This window comes from Lichenostomus cassidix, chromosome 6, assembly GCF_008360975.1.
Source record: "Lichenostomus cassidix isolate B80296 chromosome 6, HeHo_3.0, whole genome shotgun sequence".
Taxonomy (NCBI): Eukaryota; Metazoa; Chordata; class Aves; order Passeriformes; family Meliphagidae; genus Lichenostomus; species Lichenostomus cassidix.
The window spans coordinates 30,963,012-30,990,872 of record NC_139487.1 but is presented as its reverse complement, the minus strand read 5'-3'; the positions used below and the strand labels follow the sequence as shown (position 1 = coordinate 30,990,872).

At 40.1% G+C, this 27,861-nt stretch overlaps 1 protein-coding gene and 1 long non-coding RNA gene across 4 annotated transcripts in view; one reads left to right on the top strand and one right to left on the bottom strand.

Annotated features, from left to right (window-relative positions):
* MYPN (myopalladin) overlaps nt 1-27,861 on the bottom strand; it is a 74,560-nt gene that overhangs the window by 38,166 nt on the left and 8,533 nt on the right. Inside the window, exons 1-3 of one of the 3 annotated variants that reach the window (XM_085064267.1) lie at nt 16,750-16,989; nt 7,441-8,379; nt 54-229 (exon numbers count right to left, since the gene is read on the bottom strand). In XM_085064267.1, the coding sequence (XP_084920393.1) occupies nt 54-229; nt 7,441-8,378 (1,114 nt within the window). In that variant the 5' untranslated portion in view covers nt 8,379; nt 16,750-16,989. Of the gene's footprint in view, nt 1-53; nt 230-7,440; nt 8,380-15,780; nt 15,908-16,749; nt 16,990-27,861 lie in introns of those variants that run through there. The other 2 variants (XM_085064269.1, XM_085064268.1) reach the window with 2 other exon arrangements.
* LOC146435589 (uncharacterized) lies at nt 78-27,812 on the top strand. The gene is made up of 3 exons (XR_014853023.1): nt 78-194; nt 24,630-24,741; nt 27,632-27,812. It is a non-coding gene; the product is annotated as an uncharacterized LOC146435589 (long non-coding RNA).

Sequence of the window (27,861 nt, the reverse complement as noted above, 5' to 3'; positions counted from 1 at the left end):
AATCCTGTATGAGCAATTTCAATAATCAGTTTCTGCAACACTTCTAACATTACCTTCTATGTAAATCTCTGCAGAAGTGGAGTCTGTTCCATAGATGTTGGAGGCAAAGCACGAGTACCGTCCTGTGTCCTCCTCAAAAGCTTCAGCAATAATCAATGAGTGCTGATCACCTGTCTGGATAATTTGAATGTCTGGTGAGTTTTCAAGCTCCTTCCCTTCACAGTACCACCTGTAAGGCAAAAAAGAATTGTTTATCAATGCCAACAACTTGACAGCTAGGATGACAATGTTTGAAGTCTTTCTGATGATAAAATTGGTAGATTTAGCCAGAAGATTCAAACAGAGTACTGCAGGCAAGTATTGAATCAACAGTCATAGGAATAAAATATTGATGATTTTCATAATATTCAATAAAGAGTAAAAGAGCTCTGAAATTGGCACACTGTCAGTCGAGCTCTGAATTTCTCTTGAGGTACAGTCAGATGTCTGTTGTGGCTTAAAATGCAGCAAAAACCCCCAACCCTAAGTGAATGAACTTCCTACAAACTTCAAGTGACTGAAATTTACTGTAGTGTTACTCTTTGTTTTGTCATATATTTAACACAATCTGCTTTTTATAAAAGCTGGCATAAGTGTATCACAAGGTAAGAGAGTTGATCTATTACAGTTCAGAGGTACTTCTGTGCAGGAACAGCTGGTGAGACAGCTGCTGGAGACCTGGAATTCTTTTCTGCATGATACTGCTGTGTTCCTCTTAAAACACAGTTACACATCCAAGAATATATTGGGCTGTCGAGAGCTTTCGCACTCTCATCTCAGGCATTCCTAAGTCCCTCAGTGTCCAGAAGGGCTGTTTCAGTGGAAAATACAGGAATCCACACAGAAGTAAAAGCAGCACCTTCTCAGACAGCTCTCTAGGATGTGTTAGTGGCAGTAACCACCAGCTCACTCTGAGCTTGTAGCAGGGACGAGCAGGCCTGAGGGCTGTTGCTAGTTAGTGTGGACAAGGCAGAACAAAAGCACAAAAAGCAGGTGAGTCTGCAGAACCAGATTCAAATTAAATCTAGGCTTTATATAAGATCCAGAGTTAAATGCTTGGGATAATACTCAGAAATACCTGTAATTATAGATAACTTGCTAAATTTGAAAAGCCAAACTTAAGCCATTCATCTTCACTGTAACTTTTCTCAGATAGATAGATAGATATAAAATGCCACAAAAGCATTTGTATTGTCTTACTGTGACTTTCTTAATTACATGTTATTAGCTAAAGCATCTTCTGCATGTGAGGGTGGGGGCTGTCATACTGGCAACATTTTTTATTCAATTGATTTTAAAATAAATTATTAATAATTTCATCCATCTTATATGGTAATTTGGTAAAAGGACCTGCAAACATTTGAGTGATACTACAGAAAATAAGATTGTTGTGGAAAGTACAAGGATAGGTTTTTAAATAATAAATTTTAATAATTAATATTTCCTGTCTTACGCTATGGGGTTCTTCAATACATTTCCCTTTCACATGCTTTAGAAAAACATGAATATATTAATTTGTTTGACCACTCAATTGCACAACTCTTTAACAACATTTTGTGCTACAAATTAAGCATGAAGAAAACCCTGAATTAATATACTGAAAAAAAAATCTCTAAACAGTGCAGCAGAAACCCAGAATATAACAGAATATAATATAGAATTAAGAAAGGAGCCGCAAGGGGTCTCTGAGGTATGGACTACAGATCTAGCACTTAAATACTGATTGTGTAGCTAAGCAGTAGACCAGGCCCTATTTGTGCCCATCAGTCCAAGCCATCTCACCTGGCATTCTCAAAGTAGACTGGATGTTCCCCTGTATTTCACATCAGAGATGCCCTGAGCTATGTTCTGTCAGTGGACACTGTCTAGGACAGCCCTTTGCTCCAGGCAGCTTTCAGCAGCCCTTCATGCTCCTTCTGGAACCTCAGTGGAACTTGTTTAAGATGCAAACAGTGTTCTGGACCCTTAAACAAACCCATACAGTATGCAGCACCTTTGGGAATTGGAGAGACAGCTGTGCTCATCCAAAAGGGAGTAGTAACAGCAGCACATAGGCAAGGATGCCAGGTGAGCTGGCACATGTGAAAAGATGAGGAAGAACACCCTGGGTGTTCTGGCTCAGGTTACAGATCCACCTAACCCAGCATGCTGCCGTGACAGTGGCCACAAGCAGACTCTTAGGGGAGGGTGTAGGAACAGAGCTAATATATACATGTGTGTATATTCACTTATTTCCCTGGAGTATGTAACCATTCTCTTTAACTTCTTTCCCAAGCTGTGAAGCAGCACTTAAAAATAGTTTTAAAAATGGGAAATCACTGGTCTTAAGTCATTATTTATAAGCTACCTCTCCCGTAAAGGATTTCATGATCACGGTATTGTTACCATTATTTTCCAATAGATTAGACTGTATAGTTCCTTGCTAACATTTATTTGAAAGTACTACTTTTTATTTATGTGTTACCTTTACTTTGAAAGTATTGGTTTGCACTTCCATTCAAAATACATTTCCTTTAAAGATAATTATCTTTCTATCTTATTCTGATTGACTTTTAGTGTTCACATTCTGTCATAGTCCTGTCAGATCCTCTCAAACAAAATCTCTTCAAACAGAAGGAACAGCTACATCTATTTTAAACTTTGCCCATAACGACTTGCCCAAATCTGAAATTTTCCCCACTAATGTTGGATACAACAGGACTTTTCTTGACTGCTTCCCCAGAAGTGTGTATCACATTTTCTCTTCTGTTCAGTGCTGTCCTTACTCACATGTAAGTACAGACACCACAACTCATGGTGGGGTCCTTGGCATCTGGAACACAAACCTCCAATGCCAGGGATAGACAAACAACTCTACCAGGAGCAAATAGACGAAATGTTTAGCAGTCCCAAGGGAGAAATATGGTAATGGGCATTACAGGGTCGATTGAAAATGTCTTTTCACAATTATTAGTGCCTCATAAAGTTCCAGGCTAGGAAATTATATGGGATTCATGTGATACTGAAAGGAGAAATTTTTAAAATTCTGTCTGTAGTGTGGTTTATTCTAGTGTTGTTCCTAAGATCTTCAGGTGACGATAACTGAAAATGGTCACATTGTCCGGAGAGGAGACCTAAGGTTGGTGCAGTTGTATGACTACAAGCACAAATTTGGTATATGAATGTACAAGTTGCCTTTTAGGTGTGTAATTCATGTAGGCAACTGTGTACTTTGGGACATGAGTCATGGCACTTACTCATGTCTTTTTATATACCTGCCTCATGCCTCTTCCTTATATTGGAGCCTTGTTTTAGCATGTTAGCCTTAGCTGATATGAATAAGCATTAAAAAGAGTACCCATGTTCTAGAATTTGATCTCATTTTCAGCTGCATCTTTTCAGAACATTAAATAACTTGCATAGGACAGTGGTATTATATTTTTGTGTCCACTTAAATGTGGTTCCTTACTGAAGTGGCACATGGAGCAAAACACATTACACAAAATGCTGTGATATAATTGTCTTCAAGGTAGAACTCCTTGTGTTACTGGTCAGCCTTTCCAATTAACCTGTCCTGCTTGTGCCAAGATAAGTTTGTATCACATGCTTTTGTGAGGCACAATTTAATTTTCCTATAAGCAAATTCAAAAACACCATGTTAGCTAATTTTTACATTTCTTTTATTAGTCTACAAATAGTATATTGCTTTAGTAGACTCAAACAGTGAAGTAGGATTGAGTTAATTCTTTGCAGTTATTTTTTCCTTTGGTTAGTCCCAAATTTGCAACACAGTGGTTTAAAACTTCAAGAATAAACTTGGGTTTCAAACCTGTGTTTGGTTCTCTATGCAGTGTGTTCTGTAGTCACTATTTTCAGCGTAATGTTCAAGTATTTTGAGATTAAGTTGAAAAAAAAGAACATGTTATGTGAACGTTGTCTCTTTGCAATGCTTATAAACCAGAAACAATTGTTTCCTGTGAAGTTAAGCTTCATGCAAAACTTTGGTATGGCCATATCTACTCCTTGCTTATTAGCATTTGAGTTTATACTTACATGAAAACGTGGTACGTGGTAGCAGTGAAATGTCAGTTCCAGGGGCAGTTCTGACATTGAGATACGTGGCATGACTGAAGTAGCAATACTCTCTGTCACTGACATTTCATTCCTGCCACGGATTGCAACGATAGCTTCCTCATGCAAGGGAGGTTCACATTAAGCCCAGGCAGTGTCATCCCCTGTGCCAAATTCATCCTAGATCTTAATCCATTGACTTGACTGGAGTTGCATGTAAGAGAAGTTTGGCTCTAGACTTTGAGCACTAAAACAGATAAATGCTTTCATTTGGCAGCCAGGAAGAAAAATCTTAATTAATCTTGCATGGCTTCATAGTTTCTAAAAATCTGTTATTAGTTGCAGGTCTAATATCCTCAAACAAAGCAGCACTAAAATCCACCTTTTAAGCTTTGTATGCCTATGTTAAAGAATGTTTTCATGGAAACCCTATGACATACAGCCTGTTTTTAGAACATTAAATCCTCATGACACTTCCAGGGTAGCTGTGTATGCCAAAACATGCAATGTGATTCATCAGTAAAATTAACCTAGGAGTGATGTGCCAAACAGTTTGGAAAAATGCAGGCACCTCTGAACTTGAGGGGAAAAGGAGTGCTCTCCTCACAGAGGGGAGTGAATGTCACACCTACCATTACTCATGCAGAAACAGAGCTGTAGAAGAGAGCATGAGAAGGAGGTCATCAAACACTTTGGAAATACACTACACATTTCTCTCAAAGGCTTATTGTTAACCTGCAGTACAGTCAGAGTAAAGCAATCATCAGTAATTGCAGTAGAGCTCTTTAATTGCGAGCTAAGGATTGAGCTAGCTGGAGGCACACATCCTGTGGTATCAGTCTTTGGCTCTTCTGTGACACTGCATTCAGCTGATGATACTGAAAAATGGTTAACTTTTCACCCAAACTTCTAAATAGGTTGGCTTCACAAGCTTCCTCTGTGTTGTGGGCTTGTTACGTTAAGGCTGAGTCACCTTAAAAAGCAATTGGTCTTTCTGTATTGAGCCAAGAGGACTTAACTTTCCATGTACTGGTATTTCAAATTAGTTCCCCATTTCTTCTCTTGCTCCAGCATCCATTTTTCTGTTCCTCGGTGAGCCCTCGTGCTTGACAGTTACCTACCATACCTGTAATGCTTTATCATTGCCATGACTTGATAATCTGATAAATAATCAAAATTGTATTTTGACCCTGATCCATCATGAATGTCATTTACACCATCTTTTACATCAATTTGGTTTAGTACTTTCTTGCTTTCAAAAGTGATATCTGCCTTTCGTATTTTCTAGTCCTTTCTATCCCTGTGATCAGCTTCTTTCTAAATCTCCTATTTCTAATTTCTCTCTTATAATCCCCATTACATCAGTTTAACCATCAGATTGCTCCTAGTGTTGACTGATTAACTATATTGCAGAGCTTGCTGAATCTTGTTCTTGTTTCACAATGTTCTGCTTTCCCACAGTGTGACTTCCACTTTGTGATTGTATTTAATATATGCATTGTAAGTCACTTGGGATTCCTTTCTGTGGTTAGGAAGTCCATTTTAAGTCAAAGGTCATCAAGCTTTCTCTCATCAGTTGCTTTCATCATTGACCTTGCTAGTCAGTCCTTTCCTGGGACTGGTGATTTTTTTATTTCTCTTACCTATCTAAAAGAATACTTCTCTCCTTGCCCAGCTCCACAGATACTGAGCTAACTCACCCTAAACCTTGGAAAGCTCTTACCCTCGAAGCAAACCAGTTGCCAGTTCTGAGCACAGCTCCACAACTATGGCCAACAAGATGCTTCCTTCACTCTCTTGGAAGCTTTGCACAGTAGATCAAAGATAAGCACTATTTTTAGGGAAAAAATGCTGCATTCTTCTGGTCCCCATAATTAATGGAACACAAACCCCAAAGTACATTCTATTTTCTGATTTCCTTGTGCTGTAGCAGTGACTAACAAGGCCATGATCACTGGAAGCATGTGAATATTTATCATTCAGTCAAGTGACAGTTTTTACACCCTTTCTTAGTGTTAGTTCTGCACATTGGTGGAGTTGAAAGAATCTTGGATGAACATAAAAAAGTTTTGTTAATAAATAATTATGATCAGGAAACTCTGAGTAGCTAACATACCCAGCTTTCTCCTTAATATAGCACGTGCATACACACAAACACAAGGGACAGAGAGTTCAGAGTTCCCCCTATTGATTTATCTTTTATTTTTTATTTTAAACAGTGAAACTGAAAGCTGAGCCTGATCTTTTTCTTGAGCTTGACTGCTTGGGACTAATTTTCCCTTGGGGACTTCTTTTTCCCTGTCCCTAATTTCTTATGTCTGATGGATGCTTATTTCTACAGAGGTGTAGTAGCTCCTGTACTGAATGGCATTCACATAAGTAGCTTATTTAATTAACGAAAATGAACAAAATCAAATATTAAATAGAAATTTAAAAGCTTGGTTTTGTTGGGACAAAAGTGGACCCAAGTTACAAAGATATCTGTTATCCAATTCTGTGGCATCAAGTGGTCCCTGAATTTGGTGTACAGGCATTCTGGCCATCCCTGGATACTCCATAGGATGAGGCATCATTCCTGGGTTCTTCAATCTGCCCTTGCAAGGGTTTGGTAATGTCACTTTTATAGTGTCAGCTTCTAGTTCAGGTGATTGTTAAACACCTAAACTTGGATGACATGAACTCCTTGTCACTGTTATATATGTCAACAGCCTGAACATGACCTGTTGGTGCAAGGACAGTATTGTGACCTTCTGGAGAAATACCTAAGTTGAACATTGTGTGTTGGAGTAGAGTCTGTGAACAAGCATTTCAGTGTTCACCTGTTCCGAATATGAAAAAAGCCAGACTGAGTTTGTGTAGAGGTGCAGATACATGAGACAAGATTATTTTACTTGTTGTCTTTGCATTATAAGCTGTGAATGGTGAGAGGGGGAAAAAATATTTCTCATGTCCAAGGATCCTACTGACATTTTTATTATAAAAAAGATTTATCAAAGCAAATGCCTGGAGAAATAAGTCTCAAAGTCTCTATAAGCAAGAGAGTTGTTCAGAGAGTGTTGCTAATATCTAGGGATGATGATACGTCTTGTTTGTTTTCTGTCAAAACCCCCCAACTTTTCTGGCACTGTTTTCTCTTTTAGTCAGACTCCTTTATGAGTTTAAGGACTGAACACAATACAATATTTGTAATGGCATAAGCTTCACCAAGGGAATTCCTCAAAACTGTTCACTAAAGGAGTGACTTTAGACATGAAGCATAGTAGAAATCATATTCTTCCCAAACAAGGTATTTCCTGCCTGCACACACCTACCATTACAGAAATAAAAAATGCAAGTGCAGAATATGTTTACCTGACTTCAGGTGCTGGGATTCCTACCACAATGCAGTCCAATTGCACTTTGGATCCTTCAGGAACTTCCCTGCTCTTCAGTTTTTGAGTAAAGCGTGGTGGCTGTCCAATGGGCTCATCAGAATATACAGATGCAGATTCTGACTCTGTTTTCAGCTCTGCACTTGTTAATTGACTGATAGATTCCAAGTTTGCTGCCTGTTGATCATCTGTTTGTTCAAATGTTTTCTCTGCTTTGTTTTCCAAGTCTTGAGGTGTTGGAATGGAAAGCCTTTCTCTGTTTTCTGATGTGAGAGACAGGCTAGAGCTACCTTTTTGAGCAGCCTTATTCTTAGAATCAATTTTGCTCTTGTAGTTTTTGCATGTTCGGGGTCTTATTCTTTCAGAGTTGTGAGCTTTGAAAAGTGAGGAGAGCTCCTCAATGAAATCTGCTGCCTTGTTTAGGAATTCCTTTTTGGATTCTGATTCAGAAGGGAGGTAGTGTTTCTTTAGATCTTGAGAGCTACCTTTGGACCCCTTTGTATTTCTGACATGTTCCTGACAAAAGTTGGAGTGCAGGCCGTTGTCTGATGTTTTCAAAGCTGTAGACTGGGCCATTTGTTTGTGTTTTCCTGTGTTGTTCAGCTGATCTGGGGGATGCTGTGAATGTGCCTGAAGCTCATCCTGTTTTGTTTCCAATGGATTCTGATCAATAGCTTGTCTTGCCAGGTTTACACTTTCATCAAGCTCTTCTTGGCTCAAAAAGGCAGAGAGATCTGGAAGGTCATCTTGGGCGGCTACCTCATCTGAATCACCAGAAGCATTGCCATAGTGGAAATTATGAGAAACTGGCTCTGATCTGCTTCTTTCACTCTTCCCTTGACGCTTAGTTTCTGCTAAATAACTCTCTCTCAGAAGCTGAGATATTGAAGTTGAGGTTTCTAAACTGTCGTCTTGCATGCTGCCAACAAAAAGGACAAATAGGACCATGCCTAATCAATAGCAGTTTTTTTGATTGAACACAATGACAGGCTTCTGAAAAGCAGAACACAACATTTTCAAACTGCATCTGTGCGCTGAATACTTGTTAGGACTTGTCATACTGGAAACATAAGGATGCCCTTGTGTTAAAGGGCTGCTTCTGCACATCCTGCCAGATACTGTTGCCTTTACCCAGTGAAGTTCATTTTTTATCTCTTTCTACTGTTGGTAGCCTTACATAGTTAGAGTAACTGCAAGTCTGGTACTTTCTACTCTGTTCCAGGCAAAACTTCAACTACAGAGCTATTACCTGAGTTTCAATATTAAATCTTCATCATTGCTGATGTGTGTTCCTTAGCTAAGAAACAATCTCATCAGATGGATTAAGTGTTGGATATTTCAGGGACCGAAAGTTGTTGAGAATAACAGTACTTTTAAATGAAGCAAATTTAGCTTGAAAGCACTGAAGTAGTAAGTAAATGAACCCTCAAAATCGTGTGAGGGATATGAGGAGGAAGGAGAAAGAACAAAAATATTCTATAATGACAATTTTTCATGCATTATAGGAAGATACAATGGTGCTAAATGTTCCATAGCTTCTTAAATTCAGCATTATTTCTAATAAGCTATTTAAAGTAAATGGAGAACTATGTCATTATTTGATACAAACATAATTTGTACTACAGGGCTTTCAGAATCATTATCTTAGGTCATCCTGATTCTGAAAAAATGTACCACATGACTTGAGAGTATCAGGAAGCCCATACGTAGCCTGTGAGCCTGATAAGCAAAGCTAAAGCATCCCTTTTGATACTTAAGCAGGTATAACTGTGTGGTGTTCTTCCTTTTATTGATATGAGAGCCATGACGAGTGCAGAGGGATTCAGATATCCTGTTAGCACACACATCTTGTGGTAGCCTAAATATGAAGACAAATAACTGCTCTTTACCCCATTCAGAGAGCTGTTTTTTCACAGATACTCAAACAAGTGCATGCCTGTGTACTGGATCTGTTTCTCAGACTACTCAGTGCTCATTATCTCCCTCATGCTTCATTATGGTGTAACAAGTTTTGCTGCAGTGGTTTCAGGTATTCCTACCCCAAGGTGTCTGGTTTGTCACACTACTGGACATTCTGTTCCTGTTGCGGCATCAAGAGAAGGGAACATCCATGCCCTAGTGTTGGCCATCTCCATTCACAGCCTTGTGTAACAGCTGACGTTGCCAGGGAAAGGAAAGTAGAAAATGTATCTCTGCTGTAAAAGGCTCTGGGCTTTTTCAGCAGGACAATTGTCCGAGGAAAAGGGCTGGCAGTGAACAAATGAAGTGCTAATGTCTCGTACTGCTGCAGTATTTCTTCCTGGAACATGAGTGGCAGCCCTAATTCCTTATTTACAAAGAGAAGGATTTCAATTTAAACTGTTTACATTCTTCTTCAATGAATGAACATACAGCTATCATAATCTGATGTGCATTTTGAGACCTTAATCCCTCTGTTTGAGGCACAATTTGTTATACTGAAATCCTTTTTCTTACACGAACATTTGGCATTTTAGATTTATTGATTTTGCTTTATTTTCATGATATGAAACAGGGGGACTCACTAAGACTGCAGAGGCACCCAATCAAAATAATGCTAAGTTTGTGCCTGTACAAAGAATGAGAAATTAAATGCCATATGAGTTGCAGGCTTCTAAGCACCCAGTCTAGTCCCTGCAACTGAGCCAGGGTCTGTGACACTAATTGAACACTTGGCATTAAATTATCTGGCACAGTGTTTCAGTGAAGCTGTGGCACCCAGAGAACATTGATTTGGGAAGCCCACACGAGATAATGTTGTGAGCTGTTTCATGACTGGACAGAGTTTGTAACTTAACCTCTTAAGAGTACAGAGAGGTCTCCATGAGGCTTAAAGTTCCTGCTCAGTGGAAACTGCTTTTGCTTGCTCAGCTTTAACTTCTTAGGCAGCTGTGCCACCTTAGTGGAGCTGAACGTGTTTAAGGGGCTCTCTTAGCTTGTTTGTGCTGATCGCATAGTGTGTGCTGTAAAGGTCACAGCTAAAGCTACAGTTTCAGCTCCCAAGAGTTTAAATACATTCTAACACACGCAGTTTACAGAGTGGATGACAGACCTGTCCTGTGAATGAACTGCAGCCCTAGAACCTCAGGCCTGCTCCCCATGGGCTTTTCTATCTACTTAAAATCAGAAGGGGTGAGGCAGAGCCATTGCCAGCTCTCTCCTCTGCCCTGTGTGGGTGGCTGAGCCTGCAAAAGCGGAGCCATGTGTGCCTCAGCAGGATGTCAGAGCTCTGGAGGGATGCAGCTCCACACTGACCTCTCCATGTGTGGCTCTGGCTGAATTAGAGCATCCAGCTCTTTGTAGCTTTACATGCCACAGTGGAAGGTTGTATTTTCCATGGCTGGAAAAGTATGTATTTTACAAGGTGGCAAAATTTAGCTTGCTACATTTCTTGGCCGCTCTTTCTGAAACATTTCAGAGTGGCACATCTTCATCTCAGTGTCTGTAAAGGTCATCAGGGCTGAAAAAAGATGATGGAGATCTTTAGAGAGCACTGAACACTCTAAGGACGAAAGGCAAGTAGGGAAGGAATACTGTGTGATCAAAACCTGCTGAAGTAAAATGAACTGAAAGAACTCCAGTAGTGGTTGTGTCTAAAGGATATATGAAAATTATCTGACTGAGGCTATTTAGGGTTTCATTTTCTTCTGTTGTACAGATACTGCTTCATTTTCTCATTTAAGTGCTATATTTGTTTCAACAGAGGATATTAATCACAGTGCAGCTTTTCTGCAGGTAACCATAGTAAAGCAACTATGTGTTCAGTGTGGTTATTTGAGACTTTGTTCTGGGTCTTGCATATCTTCTATTCAACTTTGGATGAACTGAAAACATTGAAACATGAAAGAACTAATTTCTGCTGATTTGCTTAAGGAGTATTATTGCGATATAAGGAGGTACTCTCAAAGATGTGTTTAGATTGGCAAAATAGTTTTGTAATTCTAGCTTGGAAAACCCTAGTGCGGAAGCCGCAGTCTGATAGCAAAAGTAGGAAGTCAAACAGTTCCCCAGCAAAGGACCTGGAACCACTTCCTTCCTTCTGCTCATTGGAGCAGAACAGGTAGAAGAGAGCAGAGTTCTCCTTCTGGAGTTGGGAAGCAAGATATTAATGAGAATGAATCTGATGCCAAATTCTTAATACTTGGAGGGCCATCACTTTTCTTTAGAGCTCACCCAGGGTCAGAATTTTATGTCAAACTCTTCTCTATTTTCAGCTTGTGTAGAAGATGACTTCTTATTCTGTTTTTAGTAAGGAAGAAGTTGGGTTCTAGTCAAATGTAGCACTTTGAGGCAGTGCTTGTCTACTGAAGTATTAAAATATTTTGAATTATGTGATATTTCTAATTTGGTGGAAAATGTTAAATTTCAGCAAATGTTGCTGTGAAGCTATGGGGCAATCTGATACCAGTTATTAATTCTGCCTTGCTTATGCCTTGAGAGATGTCCAGCATGGGGTTTTTTCCAAAGAACTGTGCTAATTGTACTGTAATTGCAAATGTCTCTGGTGAGAAGATAAGTGCAGATAACTCTGCAGATAACTCTGTTCAGCAGGCAGTAAGAAGGACAAACTTGTAAAAACACAGTAAGCAGTAATCTGTGGTAGCAATGAAAGCACCAATAATTTTGCCACCTGGAAAAGTGTCGTAATGAACCTGTATCAAGGGCAGGAATTGCATTGCTAGTACCAAATAATGTCTCCGAACTGGTGTTACTTAGGGCGAATGGGCTGACTGACTCCAGCAGCCTGCGGTTCTCTGCTCTTGCCTGGTTCATTACCTACAGCACCAAACCAGGGTGCTGAGGGCAACATCTTTGGCTTTCCTGGGACACCAACAGCAGTGACCTTGGACACCTATTATCTTGAAAGGCACCAGAGGATGCCATGAACAAAACTGACTCCATTAATTTTTTCACTCTGCTAATTCAGTTTCCATTACCCAACTAATTTGGCTGAAGAACAAACTTTCTGAGTTTCCAAGAGCCTATGGTTATGGCAATGTTCTCTTATTAGCCAAGTGATCTTTAGGATTAAATATTCACAAAGGTAGAATTAGTTCCCACAGTTTGTTTTGGCAGTGGCTTGACCTGAAAATCCTTACATGGAAGGAAGGAAAATTGCACCACAGGGGTCTTGCATAGTGTGACACCAAACACTTTCATTTCCTTTTGTTTGAGGTTTGTTAGACTCATTCCTGAGTCACCACTGAAAGAATCTGAACTTTTCCTACAGAAACAGCAGTAGTGAAATCTCAGCAAAGCAGAAGGGAATCCCAGATATATCTGATGTATCTCCATTTTCTTTGGTGAGAACAGCTTCTAATGCTTGATGCCCTAAAAATAATTTTTCAAACTCTCCTTCTCTGTGTCAGAATAAACAATTAGTAGATTTAGTGCAAAAAGCATTTGAACATCTTTGGCTTTCAAAAGTTAAAAAGAAATTTTAGCCAGTACATGTTGTTTCTGTCTTGGCTTTTCAAGCTCCCATTACTTCTGTTGAGAGCACTTTTGTGTGGAACCCCAGCATCAGAGCAGCAAGCAGACTGCTGTTCCTGCTCTGCAGAGAGGCATCTTTGTGGCCTTTACACAGCAGACTCTGCAGGTCCAGCACCTCAGTGTGAAAACTGGAAAATTTAACAAATATTAGAGGCTATATCTACTTCATTACCAATTTAATTGCACATAAATGGCATCTACCCATAGAGTGTTGAACACTAACATTTATGGGAGTGTTCCAGCTGTATGATTACAGCTTTGAAAAACAAGGTAAGACTTGACACAAGCGATCTGTCTCGCAGATGTTTGATGCTCACAGTCACATTCTCGTGTGCTTGCAGGAATTCTCACTTAGCAGTTGCCATTGTCACTGTTTCTGTTGCTGCCTGTTGACAAGCTGTGGCTGCTGCAAGACAGACGTTGAGACTCCAGACACAGGAAAGGTTAGGCTGGAGTAGAGGACTAAGGTTAGCACTTCTGTGTGTTTGGGGGTGTGGTATGAGATATTTTTAAAGTTGTGTTTAGAAGGCTGTGTACAAGAAGGTGGTTTACTTTTCTGTTTTAGACACTTTAGTGGCTTTGAATTTCATTCTTTGTAGTGAGTCAGATAACTAAACTCCCATTTCCAAGTAATGTAATTAAATATGGAAAATGGAGAATCTTCAGGCTCAGGAGTGTAACAACTTCTCATGGAAACAAAATCCCTCAGAAATGGGATGGGATAAATCCTCTCTCCAAGGTATTCTGCAGCAGACACTGCAAGAGCCCTGTGTGCACTTGGAGTTGTGCCCTGGCCCATGACCTCACTGTTACAGTATTAGACACCCTAAGCAGAAGGAAATACTCAGCTCTGCTTCACGGGAAAAGCACATTAAAAGCTCTCTAACTTTTTCAACATTTCCTTTGTGCTCTCACATAATGAAAAGATCTTTTATTTTTCACACTGATCACAAAAAGTCTTCATTTTTTTCATAATTAATATTGTCCCTTAGTAGCTCTCAAAATGAGAGCTGAGACCCTGTATGTCTCAAGTTCCCTTTTCCTCCTCAGCGAATCTCCTTGAACTGCAAGGCAAACAGTATCTTGAAGAATCAACATCAAATTGACAGAAATAAATTTCAGCTGATGTTTAAATTAGAAGGCCAGAAAGGAGAATAGGTGCTGGCTGTCTTTGAGGCCTGCCTGGGATGCTTCTCCAATCTCCTCTCCCAATGACCTGTGCAGCCAGGCCTCAGATATCAGGACAAGTTCTGAGTGCATTTCAAGTGCTCGCAACAAGTTTTTATTGATTCAAGTAATGTATATAGTTCTCTTTCCTTCAAGGATTGCCCATATGAGAAAAAGTTTATATGAAAGGCCAAAAAAGATGCAGCAGAGATCCACAATTTGATGCTGAATAGACATATGAAGTCCTCAAAGAAAATATAACTTAACAGGCAACAATATTCATTTATCCTGGTTCAAACACAGACACACCACTCTGCACACCTTTTTCATGGCTAAAACTGTAAATCCGTTTTCATTGTGAGCCAAATGATTTAAACTCAGTCATTTCTGCGAGTCCTGCTGGCAGTATGTGTGAGCAGTGCAGAAATCCACAAACACATGTGGTTGATGAAACTCTCATATTTTAATTTGGGACTGAAACTACAGCCTTAGCTCTCTGTGTTCAAAGGTATTGTACGGGCTCAGCCTAGACTGACAAATTACAGCCCTGCATTGGAACTGTCACGAGAATTTGCACAACTTAAAATGCAGAGCAAAAGTCTCAATTCTACCTGTGTGTGTATGTGGCACCAGTGTGAGGAACTCACACACGAGTATTGATGACTGCACAACTGACTGCTCATGCAGCCAGACTGAGCAAGCACAAACTGCCCAAAAAAGAGCCCTGAAAAGCAGGGATGTGCAAACTACACGGCATCTGCACATCTCTTTGTCTGGAAATTTTAAATCTATGGGCTGTTTGGTTTTAAAATGAGATTCAGTTTTCCTACGAACACAGATTCCTAGCAGAAAAGGGAACTTAAGACTTAAATTAGACGCAAAAGAAATCTGGATTGCATTTCCCCTCAGGGCCTCAGGTTTTTCAGTTGTGTCTTTTTTCACAGTCTCACTATATTTCTTTTTGTCCACTGTTCTGTCTTTTTAATACTTTTTCATTAGTCTTCCCTAAGAACATTGTAACATAAAAGCCTTCACATTTGAATCATATTTTGAAACTGCAGTGTTTAAATGAGATTTGTATTAAGCAGAATTAATTTGCCCATTCTGGTAGAATATTCCTGTATATGAAAATAAGCACTAAACCAGTTAAGTTTTAAACAGAAAAGTAAACTGATTTTTTTTCCTCTACCGCCCAGCCCATGGTTTTGATTACAATTGAGGTTGCATTGCACAATTGCTGTTACATTTTTAACTTGTGTTACATTTTAAATTGTGTACATTTTTAACAAACTATCTTAATGTTGTATTTATGTACAAATATATCTATGCTACTAATTATTAGCAACTGTTGATAAAAAAAGATTCCTTCAGTACCACAGCAAGATCTGCTGTAAAATCTCTAAAGAATGCACAGGAATAAAATACCAGGACAGGGCACACAGTTCCCTTTGTGCTTGGTACTCTGTCATGTACAACACCTAACTAACTCCTGAATTGACTACAAATATTTTTTGATATGTAAATATTCTGATCAGCTACAGGAACTAACACACTTGCTATTGCTGTTTAATTTTGTTAGCTGTTCCTGAAAGTAAAAAAAAAATTAAAAGACAGACAATGAAAAACAAAGAAATATCCTGACCTTAGGAACCTTCAGGAGGTGTAGGAGAAGAAGAGCAGAGTTGAAGTTTACAAAATTGTTCCATTAACACTTGCTGATTTTGTTTTCACTCTTAAACTCTAGAGCATCTTCACAAGTGTAAACTTCATGACCGAAACAAAACTGCTGATAAAGTAATCATGTCTTTAGCATGATTTGTCTAATGTTCTGTTAACATATACTCAGGAGCTACTCTGTTCTCTTGTCAATTGTTGATGTATTATTCGGTAAAACTTAAGATGGGCTTCTGATTACTGCTTAATGTTGCAATATATTGGGCCAAACATTTGCTACTGACAGTCAAATACTTTTCTGAGAGAGAGAAAGAGAGTAAAGGAGATAGTGAGAGCTCAAGGGTGAGAGCTATGCCCTTCTAGCAGGACTGTTTCTGCAGCTGTTGTGTACATTAATCCAGAGAGCAGATCTCCCTGCACTAAATATAGCCACGGGGGTCATTTTACATGACAGAATAAATAATTAAATAAATAGAAAGCATTTAACTATGGGGGGGTCACATTAAATTGGGTTTGATTTTGCTTAAGAAGGAATTCCAAATTATGGCATGTTGGTTTAAGGCTGGATACCAGAATGTAAATATTTCACTCCTCCATTGTTTCATGAAGGGAAGATGAGCAGGAAGAGGAAAGAGTCCCAGCAAGGAACTTTTCAGGTCATTAGAATCTTGTTGACTCTTTAGAGGAGTCAGACTGGCTCCAAGGGATTTTGAGAACCCCACCAGTGCTATTCAGGTTCTTTATAATGCCGCTGAACACTGTTTCTCTTTCACTGCAATGCACATACCTCTGCATAATCTAAGTCAGTTTAAAAATTATTTGTTCCCTCTATCTGCCTGACAGGCTATAATTAGCATTCAGATATACATGCTCATCAAACCCTTCTGCTACACTCTGCAAAATCAAAATGTAGACCAATCTAAAATTGAGGGATTACCTTTTTTTAATTCCTCCAGATGTTGCTGCCCAGCCCTGGCAGTTAATAGAGATGACAGTTATCCAGAAGTGCGAGATTAAAGTTAAGGAAGCGAGGGAATTCTTCGAGTCCTCAGGAACAGAAACAGCTAGGAGTCCATACAGTGAAGGAAGTTAACCTTCGTTATTCTGAGGATGGCTGTAAGAAGCTGGACAACCTGTCACCACCGGAGCAATAGCATTTGTCAGTTTGCAGGTCCCAAGTTATTTTGAGCAGCGTAAACCATGTGCCCGCGGAGCATTCCACCTCATTGGACAGGGAATCCACTGCTCCAACAGCACCTATGGGCACCGAATGCCTTCTCCTCGCACATGAAATGGCCCCTATAGATGCTTATCTGGGTTTTGCTGATTCATCCAAGAGGCTCTGTAGTGGCATTGTATCACTCTTGTCAGCTGTTTTACACTTCAGCCTTTTAAAATTACTAGTTATCACTCTTTCGTTAAGTTTTGATCAGAACTTGAAGATTAGAGTCACAGGGAAACCCATCAGCTGGTAAAAACATAGAAGTTTTGCAACTCCAAAGGCAATCTCAGCAAACATGTGTGATTTAAATAGAAAAATATTCCTGACTTCTTTGTAGTGTTCAGTTTAATAAACACAGTGAAACAGTGCAGAAATTCTTCAGCAGGACCTGTAACTACAGACCCTCAAAACGCCAGAACTTCTAAACTTGTTATTGAATGCACAGAAATAAACTGTTGCAGAAAACGTAATTAAAAGAGGCAATCAAAACTAAGCTGTAAGTAAAACTGAGAAATAAACATAGGTGGAATAATTTCAACACACTTGAACCAGTACAAAGAGAAACCCTGTTACTGTGTAGAATTTCATTGCCTAAAACCTTGATTGGCTAAAACCTTCCACATCACTTGGTGAACACAGAGACAAAATTTTCATTTCTACTCCTGCTATACAGCAGCAACAGAAAGTTGTCTGTAATTTTAAACAGTTCATCTTACCAAAAATACTGCTCAATTGTTGAGATATTATTTTATTAAAAATGCTTGTCACAATTCTGGTTTTAAAAGATTACTAAAATGTTATGAATTTTTGATGGGGAATTGATATAGAGGCCTTTTCATAGCTAATGATGCCAACAGCTGGCTTCTTGACCTTCTCCCAGTTCTCTCAAAACACTATCAAGTGAGCACCTCTGCTAGAAAAGGGTTCATCTGTGGAATGTATTTCTTCAGAAAGTTATTGTATGAGTCATAACAGTATGAAAAGTCAGAGGGAAAGGCAATTCTTTCATGTAAAATTTCCTAATGCACTGGAGGTAGTTTTCTATTATTTCCCTCTCTTTTTATAAAATATTGTCAGGTTTAATCTCAGCTGGTAACAAAGCCCCACACAGCTGCTCACTCCCAACCCCTGGCGGGATGGGGGAGAGAATCAGAATAGTGAGAGTGAAGAAACCTAGGGTCTCAGATAAAGGTAGTTTAATAAATGAAACAAAAGCCATGCACGCAAGCAAATAAAAGCAAGGATTTCACACAGAATCACAGAATAAGCTGAGTTGGAAGGGACCCATAAAGATCATTGAGTCCAACTCCTCGTCCTGCATAGGACCATCCCCAGGAATCGCCTCATGTGCCTGAAAGCATTGTCCAAACACTTCTTGAGCTCTGTCATGCTTGGTGCCATGACCACTTTCCAGGGGAGCCCTGTGGAACTCCACTAGTGACAGGTCACCAGCTGATGTCACCACATTCACTGTCACCCTTTGCACCTGACCCATGAGCTGGTTGTTCACCCATCCCATAATGTGTTTGTGAAATGGACATTTTCTCCAGAAGGATCCTGGGAGAGACAGTATCAAAATTTCAAATTCTGATTTACTGAAATCCAGAAAGATTACATCAACAGACTTCCCTTGATCAGCTTGGTGGGTTACCTTGACATAATAGGAAATCAGGTTCCACAGGCAGGACTTCCCTCTCATGAAGCCGTGCTGGCTGTGACTGACGACTACGTTGTATTTCAGATGTTCTTCAATAGTTCCCAGAATAATCTTCTCCATAGCTTTATGAGGCACTGAAGTTAGATTATCAGGCTGTAGTTTCCAGGGTCCTCCTTCTTGCCCTTCTTGTAAACTGGGACAATGTTTGGCAGCTTCCAGTTAGCTGGGACCTCTCCAGATTCCCAAGACCACTCAAAAAATCATTGAGGGAGGTTTTGTGATGACATCAGCAGCTCTTTGTGGATTCTTGGATGAATCCCATCAAGCCCTGTGGATTTGCAAGGATCCAGCTGGGGCAGCAGATGCTGCACATTTTCAGGGTTGACTGGGAGTTGATAATTCTCACAGTCATGGTCCTCCAGCTCAAGGCACTGGGACTCCCTTGCTCTGTCATCCATGTTGAAGACAGAGGCAAAGAATGCATTAAATATCTCTGCCTTGTCCATGTCCCTGTTTGTGAGGTGACCATCCCCATCCTGTAATGGGCTGATGTTCTTTCTACACTGCCTCTTAGCCATTAATAAATTTGAAAAAACTTGTTTTTATTTTCCCCTACGGCTCTGTCAGCTTCAACTCCAGTTGAGCTTTGGCCACATGAATCCCTACAGTGGCAAGCAACAAATCTGTATTCTTCCCATGTCTCCTGACCTTGCTTCCACTGGGCATACACCTTCCTTCTTTGCCTTATTTTCAAGAGAAGATTCCTGTTCAACCAAGCTGGCCATCTGCCTCACCAGCTTTATTCCAACATTTGTGATTTGCTGCTCCTGTGCACTTAGGAGGTGATGTTTAGAAAGTGACCAGCAGTGATGGACTCCAGCACCTGCAAAAATGTATTCCCAGGGGACCTTACTAACTCCCTGAGCAGCCTGAAGTCTGCTGTCCTCATGCTCAGGGTTGAAGTTTTGCTGGCACTTTTCCTCCTGTCAACAGAGATTTTAAACTCAATCACTTCATGGTTGCTGTGGCCAAGATGGCCCCAGTCCCCACTTTGCTCACCAGATCCACTCTGTTGACAAGCAGCAGATCAATGAGGGCATCTTTCTGAGTCAGCTCTCTTAGGACTTGTATAAAGTTGTCATCCAGGACTTTTAGGAATTTTCTGGCCCAGGTTGTACCAGTTAATTTCTGGCAATTAGAAGTCTCCCATAAGGACACAGGCAGTTGACTTGGAAGTGTCCCTTAGTTGCTCAAAGAATAATTTGTCTGTGTCCTTGCCCTGCATAGGAGGTCTATAGTAGACTCCCACAATGACATCTGTGTTACTTGTTTGCCCCTTGATTTTATCCAGAGGCTCCCAACTGTGCCATTACCAGCTGTGAGCTCCATACATTCCAACCCTTCTCTATACAGTGCCACCCCTCTGCCTCTTCTGCCCTGCCTCTCCCTCCTGAAGAGCCTGCAACCATCCAGCAGGGCATTCCAGCCACAGGACTCATCCCACCAGGTTTCACTTATTCCAATGATGTCAAACTCTGGGACTGAGCCAAAGCCTCCAGCTCCTCTTGTTTGTTCCTGGTACTGTGAGCATTAGTAGAAACATTTCAGATGTGGTACTTTGTAGCCAAGACCTCGTGAAGCACATTGAGGGATCCATTAGTGCTTGTTTCCTCAAGTTTTGGCACAACATCCCATCCCTCAGCACTGGCAAGTCTGGTTATGTCCCTTTCCCTCTTCCAAGCTAGTTTAAAGCTCTATCAGTGAGCCCTGCTAGCTCCTGTACTACAGCTCTTTTTCCACTCTGATATTGGTGCATCCAGTCAGGTGTCAGAGTAGACCAGCTGTTGAGTAGATCTTCCCATGGTCAACAGCCCCCAAGTTTTTCCATTGGCACTAACCTTGGAGACATGCATTGGCCTGATGGATCTGCTTATTCCTATTTCATTCCCCGCCTCCCAAGGCTGGTCAGGTGTTCATCCATCCCCAGGAGAGCAGGGCCCCATTCACGTGTAACTGTGATGTGGGAAGCCAAACTCCACCACTCTGAATGTCCCCAAAATGTCCTTCTTCTTCCCCAAGCTCTGTGTGCTGAGCATGATCCCAGTGTCTGGGATATCCCTTGGGTCACTTGGGGTCAGCTGTCCCAGCTGTGTCCCCTCCCAGCTCCTTGTGCCCCCAGCCCTTTGCTGGTGGGGTGAGGGACAGAAAAGGCCTTGGCTCTGTAAGCTCTGCTCAGCAATAACCAAACATCCCTGTGTTACCAACACTGATTCCAGCACAAATCCAAAATACAGCCTCACACCAGTTACTGTGGAAAAGAACTCTACTCCAGCAAACACTAGCACAAATACCATTGTCAGAATAGCTTATGAACATGAGTTTGTGATTTGTTTTCTCTGATGATCAGGGAAGCTTGTATAGTGAAGTCAGTCGTTCTTTTGGGCACAGGTGAGGCATTTTATGGGTTGGGTGATGTCTAATGTAACTTTATACCTGAAACAGAGATCCAAGATATTCTTTATAGGATCTGTAACAGTAGATGTGAGCCATACAGGGCCGGCAGGAACTGCCTGTTGATAGTGTACCACATGCTGCTGTGGTTTGGACATTACAGTGTATGTAGATATGTTGGCTACAAAGCCTGCAGCCTGAAAATAAAGTCTGATGTGTCTGGTACAATTGTAGTAAACCTATGGGGAGTTATGCTGCGATGAATTATTACCAAATGTGCATGGAGTCTTGCTATTTGTGTGCTGTTTGTGAATTCCTGTTTGTGCATGATATGCAAAATTATTCAAGCTGATTAAAAAAAAACAAACAAAGATTTTCCCTTTAAGACAGAGTTTAAGCTGCTGGAATTGCACAATCATTGAATAATCTGAGTGACAAATAAGCTAAGGGTTATGCAGAAAGTACAGCATTGAGAAACTGCAAAAGTTATGAGCCTTTGATGAGACAGACAGACTGACCATTGTAACAGCAGATGGTACAAGGCCAAAACTTCCAAGAACCACAAAAAGTTGGAGCATGCACAGTGGATGTGCCAGGTCTTGCAGAGCTGGCATTTTGATAGCGCAACACCAGAGAATTTCAGCTTCACCAGTTTGCAAGTAACAGTATAAAGCCCATGAAAATACTGTTTTCCTCTGTGTACCTTTATAGAAGACACTGAATTCAGACTTTTGCCTGCTGAGCACTAAAGAAAGCCCTTCAAAGTATCCTGGCCTCCAGCTTTATGTCCTTTTGTCTTTGCTGGCTGGCAGAAGAATGAGGCATAGTGTCCTAGCATGAATTACATGAGCACTATTTCTCTCCAGATCTTGGCTGTCAAAGCCCAGGCTACCTTCACAAGCAGGAGTGAGTTTAAAATGGAACTTTGTACATGGCTGGTTGGCTGTTATTCCTCAGTAGGATTATCAAACTGTATTTGTAAACCTACAGACTTACCATAAATAGGAAAATCTTGGTTTCCTAGATATTTGGATGCAATTAATACTATTCTATTGATGGCATATGCTGAACCATTAAATGAGAAATGTAATTTCTTTGAGCGTCCTTAAGGCTCTTTGCAGTCAAGTTCCAGTGATTTTGCAGATCTCTCCAAAGCCCTGTGGAGCAAATGTTTGACACCCACTTTTGGTTTGCATCTGTCCAACCACTCATCTGGCTCTTCCCAAGGCTGATCTGATTTCTTTCTAATGGAGAGTATGTAATAGTGCATTAGCCAAGTTTGTTTTAATGGGCTGAAGGAGTACCTGCAAGAAGAGAGGCTTAGATAGTGACCATTCTGCTGGTCAAAAATGAATGCTGACTCATAAAGTACCCACTTTGCCTTTTGTTAGATTAGGCTGTTCCAAGGACAGTGAATTGCTCCCTGGCTGTACAGCTTTGGGCAAGAGCAGCGACATCTTTTCTTGAAGCATCAGTGACTAGTTGCTGCTTTTAATAATTACAATTAAAGGCGATTTGAACAGCATTGGCAAGCCCTATTTCTCTTTTACAGGCTTTAATGAATTAAGGCCATTATTCCTTTGGTAAGAAAAGTGTTAATGACAAATTTCTGGATGTTCCTGGAAAAGCTATTTCAATAGTGATTTACAACCTTGTGTAAGATGAGTTGGGTATTTTGTATTCATATCACTATGCAGCACATCTCTTACCATGAGTCTGCCAGGTATTGTGTAATTCTAATTTGGATTCTAATTTTAGAAGTGGAGACATATTAGAAGGATGATAGAAATGGTACCTCTTTTCTATAGAAAGTACAAATAATAATGTTAAAACATTCCTTGAGTGCCCATTTCTTTTGCACCCAGCCCAAAATAGGCTTTATCATTGCCCAGGGCAGCTTCAATCCTCAGCTCATCTGAGGATTTCCCAAGTGTTACTAGAGAATTTTTCAGTCTCATTCATTATTTAGATAATATGTGCTAATCATTAATGGGGCCTGATGCTGTTTCCAATGAAGTCAGAGTTTGTTCTGTCACTGTCATCAATAGGAGTCAGACTTTTCCAAAAAGTTATAATTACAGTAATGAAAGCAGTCTTCCAGTCGTCCACACAGAGCCACAATCTGTTGTATCCCAATGTTCCATCTATTTGCTTTTCAGAATTATTCATTAGGTTAAAATATACCAGCAGTTTTCTTTGTTGCAGTAGAAAAGGTACAGCTGAAAAATGTTAAAAAGACTTCTATAAATTCAAGAGATAATCCCCAGAACATGAAATAATTGATGTCATGGGTGGCAATTGTAAAAGCTGATTTGTAAATCGCTTTTCTTGTGAAAACTTGTATTCAATTCTAAAAGTGTCAGATCCTTTAAGGCAAACTCCTTGCCTAAAAAACATGGAGAGGACTATGTCCTTATTTTAAATGATGATATTTTTTCTTGTCCATTATTAGCCATTGTACAATATTATATAATATCAGCCTTTCAAAAATGCCTGTGACACTAAAGAGTTAGCAAAAAGTGTTCATGGCATTTCACTGTTCGCTGTACAGTTAATATTTCATTAGCTTCTGCTACATCATTCCTTTTCTCAGGGATTTTATTTTAATATTGGGATAGCTAACCAACATTTTACAAGCTGCTAGCATTCAGATTTTAAAGTGAGTAGTTTCCCCTTATGGTTCAAATAGAACATGCATGAGTTCTCCCTGTAAAGGCTCATGTGGCTGAGTAGGATCTCCTGGAAGTCACCACCATCTCTGAGTGCAGAGTTTGGCTCACACCAGCCTTCTTCCTGGGGTCAGCATCCTCAGACCTCAGTGATTTGTAGAGCACATGGCAAATACCAACACACAGAGACTGGCAGTTGCCTGATGAACCAAAAGTTTGGTGCAATCTCCTAGATTGTTTTAAAAAATAATTTAGAAATTGAGATAAAACTAAAGAGAACCCCTATCTGTAAGTTTCAGTGTCTTGGAGACTATGTGTGGTAATTGTGTAAGAAACACAAGATCAGAAATCAGTGATTAAAATTAATGACCCAGAAGCTGAATTTGATTATTGGGTATGTGCTGTTCCATTCATGACTGTCTTTGGGCAAGTGAAGCAGGAGGAAGCTTGATTTGACACTGATGCCAAAAACCAGCTTGATTGAAAAGAGTGAGATTTACAGTCAGGATTACTGCTCCCAGCATCACCAGACACTATGGGATCCATTTTGACACTATAGAATTTCACTGTCCCGATTGCATGGCATGATTAGTCCAAAACAGACCATAAAAGAGGATCGGATAATGCCAGTTCTACTGTCTTCACCTAATTTGGGACACTTACTGATACGTGAGATTTGCATTCCTACTAAGACCCCTCTCCTTCCCTGTCTTCTTTCTCTTCCTCCGTTTATTTCTTGTCTTTCATATCTTTCCTTCTCTGGTTTTTGATAAGAACCTGGCATAGCAGACAAGGCTAATTTTCCTGTGTTGTTTCAGGTCTGCAACTGAGACAGTCCCGGCTGGCACTGCCTCAGCCTGATGCTGGGACAGGTGTGCAACACCTCGCTGGAGCTGACACACCAATGGACTTGTTTTCCTGGGATTTCATGTAAGAGAAGGCACTAAGCCAAACACTGTGTTTGTACTTTTGCTTTTCCTTTATGGGTTTTGCTCTCCTCTTTCTTGTGGCTTATCTAAATGGTTCTTCGGATAAATCAGGATTAGATCCTTGCAGCTACAGATCGATCAATTTCAATTTGTTTTCCCCTTCTTCAGAATGTACATCTCCAAAACATATAATAAGGATATTCATAGCCATAATTAATACCAACTGAGCATGTTGTCAGAGTGGCTGGTACAAAGAGTGGAGGTATCTGTTTGCCTGAATCTAAAGGACAAGGAAATACAGGAATATTGTTACAATGAGAGCCGCATTATGTACTTTAAATTTGTATTGTCTTCTGATGTTATTTGTGTAAAAGTTTAATTTTTTTCTCCTGGTAGCTATTTTTTGTGGTTGATATTAAGTTGATATTAAGTAGAGCTGCCATCTACAGTGTCTGCCTTTGTTAACCGCTTACTGTTGTCCAGAGACAGGAGCATGAATGCTTTTGACTTGCAGTTGAGATTAACACAACAACATGTTGTGAATTGTATTTTTAAAAGTGGATTAAGAGTCAGTCCAGGGAGGCGTATTTTGTAACCACAGTCTCTATTTCCAATTACACATTCGTCAAACAGAGCTTTACAGTTTACTCCTTATTCTTATCACTTAAATGGCTTCATACATCTAAAACAGAGAGCAGAATTTAACCCAGGCTACTTGCAAAGAAATTCTCAAACCCTGAAAGAACACGGGGATTTCACTGAGTCTATTTGCAAGTGGTTTTAACCTAAAAGAACAAAAGAAAGTATGGCTATTATTTGTGGAAACCTGATTAATGTGAGTTGCATGGTAATGAGGAAAGTACAGATTCTTGACTTCTGCCTGAGCTAAGCACATATGTATCCTATATATAAAACATAGGTATCTTGAGTGTCTTTTTTCTGATTAGGAGTAGTGTCCTTCCAGTGTCATTTGCTCTGTATTAGAGGCCCTGAGGCCTACAGGAAATTAACCTCAAAGGGCTGAGCAGGTGGCAGGAGGCTGAGTGTAAGGACCCTCAGGATTTTAGAGAACCCAGAATGAATGGCAGGTGTTTTGAGCATCAGAGGCTTTTGAACCTGCTCTAGACAACCAAAACTGTACAAAATACCAGCTCTAGTCAGATGTTTAATAGGACAGGTGAGAGTTTCAGTGTTTGTTAGTACTTGGCATGACAGTCAGCTTGTCTCTGAACCTGTGGTCATGGGATCACCTCAGCTAGGTACACTTGGGATAAACAGTCTGGAGAACAGCAACATGGTTGTGCAGTGAGGTCACTGGAAGAACTGGCTCAAGATGAGAACTTGGTTAGGTAGGTTGCATAGAAATGCACGGCTTAGGTAGCAGGAGAGCTACCTAACTGTTATCAGACCATAGTCTGATACCAGTTTGCTAAAATATGACAGAAGGAAATTCCACGGAAAGTGTGTACAGTATGGACAACTGTGTATAGTCTATTAGAGTGGTGCAACAGGATGAGCTGAGGGAAGGGGACAGAGCTGGGCAAGACAGGTTATATCACACCTCCAGGGAACCTCTCATCTCGACACATGGGGGCAGCAGAAAAGCGTGGCAGTCTTTGTGCCAACAAAGAAAAGGCAGGAATGGCCCGTGGTGTTTGGGAATCGCATTGCCGGGTTGTACCCAGGAGTGCTGCTGAGTGCTCCGTGCACAGCGACCTGCCCGGCTCTAACTGCACTGACGAGGGAAAAAGCCCTTGGCAGGAGTCCTAGGGCTTAGAAAATTTTCCTCCTTTGTATTAAAATAGGGTCATTTTGACATGAAAACCTAGCTAGGATATCATCCCTAAACTCTCACTCCCATTAGGTGGCTGGATTGGGAAATAGTTCTTGTTTTCCCAGCACTTTAGTGTGTCACCTTACTGTGCTCACTTGAGATCAGTTTACCAGCCCCACCCGGTGATTCTGGCACTCTTTCCCTTATGCTGCCTCATCTGTCTGGAACTCCTTCCCTCAGGCTACTGAGTCACCTTCCCACTTTAAATGTTGCATTGTAACACTAAACTGACTTGCATTATAACATAAATTGTAAAAATGTATATGAGGATGCACTGCACAATTTTATCTATAGATACTGATGATGCTGCAGAACACTAGAGGTTTTTAAGGATTCAGCTCTACTGACAGATTTAATAGATTTAATTTTTGAAAAAAGGTCTTTCATGTCAAAACAAAAACAAACTTTCAGAAGCAACAGAGATGAGAATTAAATTGTTAGTACCAGCTTATTAAACACTATCAGTATCAGAGTCATTCTGCTTAGCTGAATAGCAAATGGCATTCAGGTAATGTAATCTCACTTACATATCATGACCCAGAAAATTCCCTCAGAGCAACAATAGTGGGAGGTACTGGTCATTCTGACTAGCCAAGCAGAGGGTCAGCTGTGCCAAAGATTACTTTTTCACAAGTATACAAAACAGAGAAAGAGTGAGGGTAAGAAAAAGAAAGGAGGATACGCCTTTTCTTTTAGGAACTTAAATAAGACATCTAATTTATTTCAAATAAATCACCTCAGAATCAGAAATATTGATGAATACTTTCCCAGGCCAGTGGTTCTGCTTCCTCAGTTGTCAGTCTCCAGAACCATCTGATTTCATACCAGTCAAAACATTATTTACTCAAGGGAAGGAGTCAAAAGATCTATCACAGAATTTAAAATACATTGTGATCTGATAAAGCATGCATATTACAGCCAAGTTTAGATCAACTGATACATCAGTGACATATATTAATGCCATGTGCTATGCCACCAGTTATAAAAAGGAATTCTCTTTCTGGCTAGGGTGCCTTTGAAAATCCTTTTTTAAATGTCTCACTTCTTTTTGCTTTAGAAAAGGAAGAATATAGGAAGACTTCAAACTGTGATACTTAGAAAGAAAATGCAAATAAGGTAAGTGGTTTTAATTTAATCTGATCAGTAAAGACCTTTTAAAGCAGAAAGAAACCTTTTTGGCATGCTTAAGTGGTGATATGGGGCTGAGAAATTCAATATAAGACCTAAATTTTAGATGTAATACACTTAATGTTAAATCAGGACAACAGGGTAAATCAAGAAAACATC